Consider the following 9,555-nt stretch of genomic DNA (forward strand, 5'->3'; position numbering starts at 1 on the left):
GTTGGGTTTTCTTTTCTCTTTACTTCTTCTTTTATTGTGATTTATGATTTATTTATTTTAGTATTTTTTAATTAAAAAATATTTCCATGCTCCTTTTCAGCGTGAGCATCACGCATTACTGCCACATCAGTTACCTTGTTGTCACATAAATATGGTCATCGATTAGAGGTGTGTATTTATATGCATTTTATAGAGTTAAAGTGTTTAAATAAGAAAGTTCTAAGTTCATGGGTTGACAAACGAGTAAATTTAAGTGCCAGGTGACCATTTTGCCTATTAAAAAAATGAGAAAGAGAAATAAGTAGTCTTTTGGGGCGGAACCGTAGCCGAAGACGAACAAATCACAACAGAATATATATTTACCAAAAAGAGCAAACGACTATTAAAAAAAGATATTTTGTTTCCATCCGCATAGGAACTAGAATAATAAATAAAAAAAAGAGTCCGAGTAGGGACAAATCTGTAAGTGTGCAGAATCTTCTTTTTCCGACCCTAAGTTAAGCTAAGCCCTATATATAAGGGAGAGGGTCGCTAAAATTGCACAAAGCTTGCTTGTTTGATAAGCTAATTAATTACTTAATTCGTGAAAAAAAGAAGAAGAAATCCAGAGAAATGGCAGAGGAAGGACAAGTCATTGGCGTCCACACGGTTGATGCATGGAACGAGCATCTCCAAAAGGGAATTGATGCCAAAAAACTGGTAACCCACCCTCGTCTTTTCTCTGTCGTATCTACGTTGCTTTGTCCTGATTCTGTTGGTTATTTTTTCATTTTTGTTTTTCCTGTATGATTAGTGGTTCGTTGGGACTTTTTCTCGCATGTTAATTACGGATCAGATCTGGATTTGTTGTCGATTTGTCTCAGTTTATCGTCTAATAATCTCTTCTTGTTATAGATGTTTTTCTTTTTTACTTGGTTGGTCGCCGGAGGGCTGGTCTTTTGTCGAGATCGGTAATTGCCGTCTGTCTTTTTGGAAAAAAACTATGGAAAAAGAAAATCAGGCTCTGCGCTTCGTATCAGCCTTCAATTTCGCTGTGATGTTTATCTGTGTTTTCACGTTGTCTCCGTTATGAGGATTGAAGTTTGTAACAATTTTTCACAATTGACTTTTGTGACTGACAATGGAGGCATATTCCATGTCTACCCACAATAAAAATAAAAAAAATAAACCTTTCTGGTTCAGCCTTGTTTCTAGTACATCAATGTCGATCAAGGCTTCTAGCGGCAGCAACAACAACAGCGACCCAGTCAAACCCAGTAGGCTTCTAGCATGACAAATTAAAACTGTTTTCACCAGGATAACATGACGTTTAGCGCGAGTACAAAAGTTGTTCTTTTTACAAGTATTTGAACTTTTGCTCCGTATTGCTTGCGCAAAATAAACATTATTATTAGTTTTTAGTATTCAAAAATATTATATTATCATTTTCTTCATATAATCGATCTTGTATCTTGTATATGCAATTGTCATGTGCCCTCAACTTGTGTATCCACCTTAAAAGATATCCAGAAAATGAACCAAAGGTACCAAATCCTACGTGCTTTAAAATATATGGCCAACCACATCAACTTCCTGAGATCTGCACCGTAAAGCTTCTTGCTTATGATGCCAATTTTCCAATCCGACCCAGTACTATATCATGGTTCGGCTAACCTTTCCTTATTTATGGGGATGCAAACATAAACTGTTTAAGGGTAACTAGTGACCTAGTTAAATACATGTAGCCCTCTGTTTTCTATTTCCTTTGAATTCTCTATTACTTCAATTTGCTCATATTACTTCTGTTGCAGATAGTTGTGGACTTCACTGCTTCTTGGTGTGGTCCCTGTAGGTTCATTGCCCCATTCTTTGTAGAGTTGGCCAAGAAGATGCCCACTGTTACCTTCCTGAAAGTGGATGTGGATGAATTGAAGGTAAAACTATTGAGCCAAACATTTAATACGTTTTGGTGACATATAACCAACCCCATTAATGTTAACATGGTCAACAACTTAGGAATTACATTTTTTAGTACGAATTGTCTATTATAAGTATTGACGTCTTATTTCCTTGTCGCAGTCAGTAGCTAGTGATTGGGCTGTGGAGGCAATGCCAACTTTCATGTTCCTCAAGGAGGGGAAGATTGTTGATAAGGTGGTAGGAGCCAAAAAAGATGAGCTGCAGCAGACCATTGCCAAGCACATCAGTAGTACCTCAACAGCCTAATAATATGCTTTACTCTATGTCATATTTGCGCTTGGTTTAGTGACATCTATCTTAATATAAGCAAGAATAAATTTAGTTTCTGTTGGATATTACAAGTTCTTACTAGTAAGTCAATATTTATCCGTAGTTTGATCTGTTCCTTATCCAATCAAAAGTTGATTTCTTGCCTCTTATTGATGATTTTATTTAAGAAACCGAGACTTCTCCAAATTGGTGCGTTCGATTTGAATTAATTAATGCTCAAGTTTGAATGCATATCCCATTTCCTCTTACTGTGTAATGTGTATTATACTTAATAGTATAGTAGTTTTATCAAGTCTGATTCAAAAACTTGAAATCATCTCCTGCCATGGTGAAGAATGTAATAGCCGTGAACAACATGCATAGAGTGCCAGGACTATAAACTAAGAGCAGTTCAGAGGACAGAATTCGGATAATGTGATTTTCAAGTCATGAACAATTCTTTGGTCCAGCAGAAAATGTTGCACCCAAATAGAGTATTTCAGGTGTAGATGGTTGATATAGTTAACTTCAAATAGTTGGTAGCTGGAAGCATAATTCTTTGATTGAAATTTATCTTTTTGAAGAGACGTCGACGAGCACAAATTTAAGGTTGCTAGTACCAGAAACCAAAACTTGAACTGCTGTCCACATCGGCCCTCTTTGTATGAGAAGATTTGAATAATCCAAACAAGCAGTAATCACAGCAGCCACTGTAGAAGGATTCAAACCACAAAGAAATCGATGCATGGTTCAAACCAGAACACGGTTACCGTATAACAAAACACTCAAGTGAGTCCATGTACAGCATTTAACATGATCATCTCATATGGCACTGGTTGCATGAAAAGGAAAAAAAACATGGATGTAAATACACTTTTCCATTGAATTCTTTCTACCAACTGCACAATACAGACAATTATAAGGGTCATACTAGGATCCGTTCCTAACATGAACCTAAGGGGTTTGATTTTCCCAGGAAGACAAGCTATCACACTGACTAAATAACAACGTAACAACGATGCTTATCTGGTCCACATTTCCAGTATAAAAGTAGAAAGGGACCAGACTGCATTCTACGATGGGAGTAGCATTTTGGAACTCCCAACGTTTATAAACTCATCTATAATATGCTATCTTCTCAGAGTCCCCTTTGGCACCCCAATATTAAGACTATCTAATGAACTCATATCAGAAGTTCTCCTCAACAACAGTAGCATTCATCAACCAAACTACTACCTCCTATTTCCTAAGCTCTCACTACTTTATTCTTACCTCTCACTAGTCTTTTCCTCATGGGTGTAAACTAAGTTATGCAACATTTGAACATTTTTTTTCTTTTGTACTCTTCAACTCTGGGTAGGAGTACAATGTGCTTCTACAGACAACCGCTTCAATACGTTAGGGCAGGGATCTCCGAAGTTGCTATTTGCTATTGTTACAGCACACTTCTGGCGTCCTAGACATTTCTGGAAAAGTTAAAAGAACAAAATCTGTGAGTCATAAGATGTTCAGTGGCCAAGTAAGTGGTCAAAATAAAGTGAACAACTTTTTCTTGTCCTCAGCGACTGCTAACAAAATAAGACTAAAGGGTACCTTTTCTACAACGGCATATGAGGTAGGAGCATGGCAAGGTCCTTGCTGGAAGCTCCCACAGGTTCCAAGAGGAGTTCCAAAGCTGGCAAATTTAATGGAGGAAATAGACTGACCAGGAGCGCAGTGAATGCGGACTTTAGGTAGGTGAAACTCTTCCGTTCTTCCATAGTTCTCTATTTGCCAATTCTTAATATTTGGATGATATTCAGCAACATCGGCACAAATGCTGCTGACTGTTCTCTTCACAAGAGAAATTCTTGTGGGATCTCCCCCTAGTTCTTCAAAAAGCACCAATAGATTTTGAGTGGGTTTTAACCAAGACCGAGGAACATGGTACCTGAAACAATAAAAAATTTAAGTTGCCACTACAAGGAACTCCAGTTTCTAGTTGTTAATGGTATATGTGAAGCTAAGTATCAGAATGCAGCTTATAAGCTGCGAAGAGCTGCTTTACCATTTTTGAGTTGGTTGCCCACATCCCAGTTGACATTTTGGAGGCCGAAAGTTTCCAGAATAATGGCAACCATTGCAATCTCCAGTTGCATATGCTGTCCAATATCTACCAATACTCTGGCCATTAATCCATACTTGACCTTTACCCATACTGCTCATGTCCAAAGCCAATGGCTCATCTCCATCGGGTGAATTGAAGTAAGCCTGCAATATGATGAGGAGTTGTAAGATACAACTACAATCACTTAGATGTTGGAATATATTTCTCCTAATTTCATACCTTATGCCATGTTAAAGGTTGTTGTCTCTGTGCAATTAATGAACCCTGCATCCAGTCAACGGCAGAAATACCATTTGGAGAAACGAGATTCATGGCCTCCCCTTTGAGCCCAACCTGTTAGTAAGTCCAAATTAGTGAAAAGGGTTGCATTTGAAATACTTGACTATTGATTGAAAAATAGTGCTGTCATTTAGACTACCTGATATGTCCACTTTGCCCAGGACAAGTCCCATTTTCCCTGGTCTAGGCCATGAACTGCAACAGGACCCAGTACTCCAGTGCTCCATGTTTCAAAATGTCCACCCATGTTCTTCAGAAAAAAAACAGAATCTTAAGATTTTAGAGTACATTGAAAAATGTATACATGATCTCAGGACTGTAAATAGGCTACATTGTTGCTTCAACCTATCAGCGATGGTGATGATAATAGCTACAGTCACACTGAGGAGCTGGCTTCCTTTCCCTTCCTTTTCTGATAAATTTTTTCCTATCCCTTTATTGATTTCCACATAGGTATATGTAATCAAAGAATGAACAATGGCCTCTTACACTGCGACGTAAGCAGCATGAAGCTGTATTTGTCTTGTCCTCTCAAGTTTCAAGCCTTTGCTAGCCCCGACAAAAAGAAGGGAAAAAACTTTTCTATCAATTATCACTAACTCTACTGAAAGTAGGCAGCGCATGCTCAATAGTTTTAAGCTATGCATAATTTTAATGAGCTCTCTCAGATTTATTACTTTCTTCACTTCCTGGTACCAGCATTTGGTTTTTCACTAAGCATAGTAATTAGTGATTCTGGTATAGGTTAGTGATGCTACATACTTATTGTTGACTTCAATGGGAGCTATTGGACCATAGAAATTTATTTAATTTGCTTTATGAGTTATTTGAATTTGAGTTGATCTCAAGTATGCATGCTATTTGGAAGACTGAAGGTGAGGATTAAACTAACCGGCAGTCCGACAGCCACGCTTAGCAGTGAAATTCTGTTTGTGCCAGCACGAAGATTGACTTTTCCTTTAAATACGAATCTCCTGTTCTTCCTCGTCCCAAATGCAGAACCTATAACATGTGTAGGACAAAATTAGCCAAGTGTAAGCATACTTTGTAGATAACCTTTGATGAGAAAATATTGATTGCATTACCTGAGAGCTGCCCATTAATAAACACATGAAGAGCATGGCCTGTTGACTCAACTATTAGAGTAGGGAGCTCTCCGCCATGTAGGAAGGACTCAGTTGAACCAATATCAACACTGTACGCAGGGGAAACATTTATACTTAAGTCACATAAAGCTAGCATTTCATGTCACAACTCTTAAATAGCAAAGAAAGAAAGCATCACTGGTAGGTAGGCAACCCAATCCTCATGAGAAGCAAATTGAGACAGGTTCAAAAGCACTGATACCAAACTAAACTCACCTAGTTATGTACCACAAATAGTCACTTGTATCTCTGGTAACGTTTATTTGTTCCAAGAGACCAAGAGAACGAATTGATGAGCTGTCATCCAGTGCAGATATATCTTCATTGTAACTCTCCCAAGATAGCATCTCCGAATTAGTTGGTAGCATTTCCATCTTTGATGTTTGAACTCCAACCTGCACGTAGAATTTGGAAGCAGTTAAGTCCTTGCTATCAGCAAGTAACGTGTAGGAACTCAAACTTTTAGAAGCTGCTAAAGCAGCTAATGAGTATTATTGAATGTACACAAGTTTCCGAGCCGGTGTATTACGTACTTTGGCTGTGTTGAAGACTACATTTCTGCAGTCAGGAAGGATGCTAATGGACCAAGGAGGCAAATTATAGTGCATGTTGTTGAACATTACTCTTGCAGCAGATTTCCAGTCATTGTTTGACAGGAAAGCAGCACAATCCCCTGTCTCTGAGGAGTACACGTATGCCTACAGTAACAGCAAATATTCAATGAGAAACTGCTGATAATGAACCACGGCAACAAGATTAATGACACCAATGCAGAATTTTATACCTGTTGAAGGTTTCCTAAGGATGTGATTGCTGGATCTGCAGAAACTAAGGCTTTCTCGCACATCTTGACAGCTTTATGAAGCTCCTTGAGATGACCATATTTTGGCTGTCTTATTAGACCTGTCAAACGAAAGGGGCATTGAAGAGTTATTTTCTCTTTCAGTTAAGTGAATTGCCAAATGACAGTCAAATTATTATGTTGCAAATTTCTTTAAGCACACACAAACTAGAGAAAGGAAGACGCAGGAAAATCCTTATAGCATGAGATATCAGCAAAGTAAAATGGTTTCATCAATCATTTTACAATATCAGAGACCAACACAACTTTTTTAATAGAATATTCAGAAGCTGTGAATCTAAATTTACACAAGAACAGGTGACGAACAAGTAAACTAAAGCTCTACACTCACCATACTCATCAATAGGAGCATCATAGTCATAGCTAGTAGTGATGAATGGGCCTCCTGCAGATCGTCCAAAGTTCGTGCCCCCATGGTACTATCAGGCAAAAAGAGGAAATGTTGTTACCATATGAGACTCTATATATACATGCTTATGATCTATATAAAGAATATCTACATCAGGCATTTATTGAAACAGTTTAATGAAAACTAACCATGTAATAGTTAACAAAAGATCCTCCTCTTTGTATAAATTGAGCTACAGCAAATGCCAAATCCTGAACTGGCCTCTGATGAAGGGTGCCGCCAAATTCCGAGAACCTTACAATGCATTGAAAATAGAGTCAAACATGACCTGACTTCGAACATAATCAAAACTTGAACATAATCAAAAGTTAAGATTACATACCAACCACTCCAAGCCTCAGTCCAGATTGTGGGTTTGTATGGTTTGTTTGGGAAGAAATTATCACAGTAGAAACCATTACATGTATTGATCTGTTATCAACAGCAGGAAAAATTATGTAAGAGGTTATGGAACTGTTTGCGGAGCCTAAAAATTTAGACTGCAAATTTATGGATTTTATTAGAACCTGGAGCAAACAAATAGAGGTTCAAGAGGAGCAAAAACTTTTCGGTTCATACTAGAAGGTGCAAAATTACTTTACACTATCAAGTCACTTAAAAGCTAAATATAGGTAAATTTTATAGCAAGCATGAACAATGGTAAGCGAGTTGTTATAGCAGGTAAACCTACATTGAATAATTACGATCCTTTTATATTGTCGGTCTATTATAGGTTAAATTAAATTAAACTTAAAAAAAGCTATAAATAGAACAATGCGGACTGACTACTACTGTTATGCCAAACGAAAGTAGGAGAAGCTCTAAAAACTGAGTTTGCATACCACAGGATCTGGGGCATCTTCTTCCTTGCACATGACCCAGGGGACACCTGTATCCAATCCAACTGCCATATTTGCAGCCCATGTTGAATACTGATGGCCCGTTGCTCCAAGTGCCTTGGCTTGTGGCCCGTACTCATTCTCAATCTGCAATAGAAGCAGATCAGACAGAAATGTTACATGAGAATTGAACTAGTTTTAGTTGAATTAGGCTTCAGCAAACAGAAGAAATAGTATAATGAACAAATTGGAGTAAAAGATATACCTGGGATAGTATGATTGGACCACCCTGAGACTCGAATAGGTTATGACTCTTCATCAAGTTAACAATTTTCTCAGCATACCCTTTCATTGCATTCTGCCATGACCATAAAACAATTAAAATTTCATTAACAACCCAACATATAAAAATGATAAATATTCTTCAAAAGCTAATATTTTTTTAAGGGGGAAATTGAGACCTTGAAAGGTTCATTATCTGCTCTGAAGCTAATGCCTGGTACATACTTCAGCCATACGGGAAACCCTCTGTAGAATTGACAGTAAAATTAGTACAAGTATGAAATTACCACTTGTCTTTATTAGATCTAAAGAAGAGCTAAAAGAAGAAGAAATGTACCCAAAATTCCACTCTGCACAAACATAAGGACCAATTCTAAGATGAGCATAGAGGCCTGCTTTCTGAATTGTCTTTATAAACCTCACCAGGTCATATCTTCCTTCAAAATTGTACTGAAAACCCCACAAAGAACATGAAAAAAGATTTAATCTTTGAGCACAAGATATGAGTAAAAACAAGCTAATTGTACAGAAATAGTAGAGAAATGATGTACATTGCCAGGAGAAGGCTCATGAACATTCCAAAACACATAGGTTTCAACCACATCCAAACCTCCTTCTTTGGCCTTGTTTATCAGATCTTCCCACATCTACAAAAACCACATTTTGAACCTAACTTCATAAACAACTTCACACTAAAAAACAAGAAAAAAGAGAGAGTATAAAATGGGCAAGAATTAGAGTACCTCAGGGGTGCTTCTTGGGTAATGTATAGAACCAGAAAAAAGTAATCTTCTTTGGCCATTAATCACAATGGCTTTCCTATCATAGGTAACATCACACTGAATCAACTCACAACTGATAAACAACACTATACACCACAGCATAACCCACTTCTGAACTGAGTTAACCTCCATTATTCCACCTCCTTTTTCCTCTGTATCTTACAAACACATCCAAGAACAAAACTTTGCTTTCTGGGTGGAGGGAATTTTGAAGCAAGATCAAGAATCTTGGGGAAAAAAGCTAATAAAAGTGGGAGAAAATGTGGAGGGGTGGGACTTAATTGCAATGTGGGTGCACTGCAAGTAAGTCCACTTTAGCTTTGAACAGCACCACAACACACTGCTTCTGTCCAAGTAATTGCCTCTTTCTCCACCTCAAAACTATAGTTGCAAGTCTTGGAAGCGTAAATACAAGTTATATATAGAGACAGTTGTAATGTAATGTACAGCTTTAATTCACTATGGCCGAGAGAAAATAAAAAAGAGAGAGAGAGAAAGTCATCAGTGCGTGACTGTGAGCTCAACACTCAAAAAGAAGTAAAAATATAGTTTAATAAGTTAAAGCACATAGTAGTAAAAGAAGCTGACAAACAGAAAAAAGAACAGGATTATCATGTGTAAATCCAAGAGGCTTTCCCATTGTTTTCTTTTTCTTTGTTTTTT

The 9,555-nt window shown here is 37.5% G+C and overlaps 2 protein-coding genes across 2 annotated transcripts; one reads left to right on the forward strand and one right to left on the reverse strand.

Moving 5' to 3' along the window:
- Nucleotides 1-206: 206 nt before the first annotated feature.
- On the forward strand, nt 207-2,460 carry LOC104237072 (thioredoxin H-type 2). The gene is made up of 3 exons (XM_009791149.2): nt 207-699; nt 1,791-1,913; nt 2,059-2,460. Exons 1-3 carry the CDS (start codon nt 613-615, stop codon nt 2,203-2,205), a joined length of 357 nt encoding a protein of 118 aa, XP_009789451.1. The 5' UTR covers nt 207-612; the 3' UTR covers nt 2,206-2,460.
- Nucleotides 2,461-3,067: 607 nt separating this feature from the next.
- Nucleotides 3,068-9,283, reverse strand: LOC104237073 (beta-galactosidase 3). The gene is made up of 19 exons (XM_009791150.2): nt 8,854-9,283; nt 8,662-8,757; nt 8,448-8,560; nt 8,290-8,356; nt 8,094-8,186; nt 7,832-7,975; nt 7,333-7,421; nt 7,139-7,244; nt 6,933-7,020; nt 6,524-6,642; nt 6,273-6,437; nt 5,956-6,134; nt 5,680-5,789; nt 5,487-5,596; nt 4,734-4,844; nt 4,535-4,648; nt 4,256-4,458; nt 3,802-4,138; nt 3,068-3,674 (listed from the first exon to the last, which is right to left on the reverse strand). The coding sequence occupies exons 1-19, from the start codon at nt 9,022-9,024 to the stop codon at nt 3,555-3,557; spliced, it is 2,535 nt and encodes an 844-aa protein (XP_009789452.1). The 5' UTR covers nt 9,025-9,283; the 3' UTR covers nt 3,068-3,554.
- Between the last annotated feature and the right edge of the window lie 272 nt (nt 9,284-9,555).

The sequence above is a fragment of the Nicotiana sylvestris genome, chromosome 2 (genome assembly GCF_000393655.2).
Source record: "Nicotiana sylvestris chromosome 2, ASM39365v2, whole genome shotgun sequence".
Taxonomy (NCBI): Eukaryota; Viridiplantae; Streptophyta; class Magnoliopsida; order Solanales; family Solanaceae; genus Nicotiana; species Nicotiana sylvestris.

Coding starts and splice junctions, on each gene's coding strand:
- LOC104237072 (XM_009791149.2), top strand. CDS start 613: ATGGCAGAGGAAGGACAAGTCATTGGCGTCCACACGGTTGATGCATGG. Junction 700..1,790: donor GAATTGATGCCAAAAAACTG/GTAACCCACCCT, acceptor CTTCTGTTGCAG/ATAGTTGTGGACTTCACTGC. Junction 1,914..2,058: donor TGGATGTGGATGAATTGAAG/GTAAAACTATTG, acceptor TCCTTGTCGCAG/TCAGTAGCTAGTGATTGGGC.
- LOC104237073 (XM_009791150.2), bottom strand. CDS start 9,024: ATGGAGGTTAACTCAGTTCAGAAGTGGGTTATGCTGTGGTGTATAGTG. Junction 7,976..8,093: donor GTCCAATCATACTATCCCAG/GTATATCTTTTA, acceptor CTTCTATTGCAG/ATTGAGAATGAGTACGGGCC. Junction 6,643..6,932: donor TGCTCCTATTGATGAGTATG/GTGAGTGTAGAG, acceptor TTCGTTTGACAG/GTCTAATAAGACAGCCAAAA.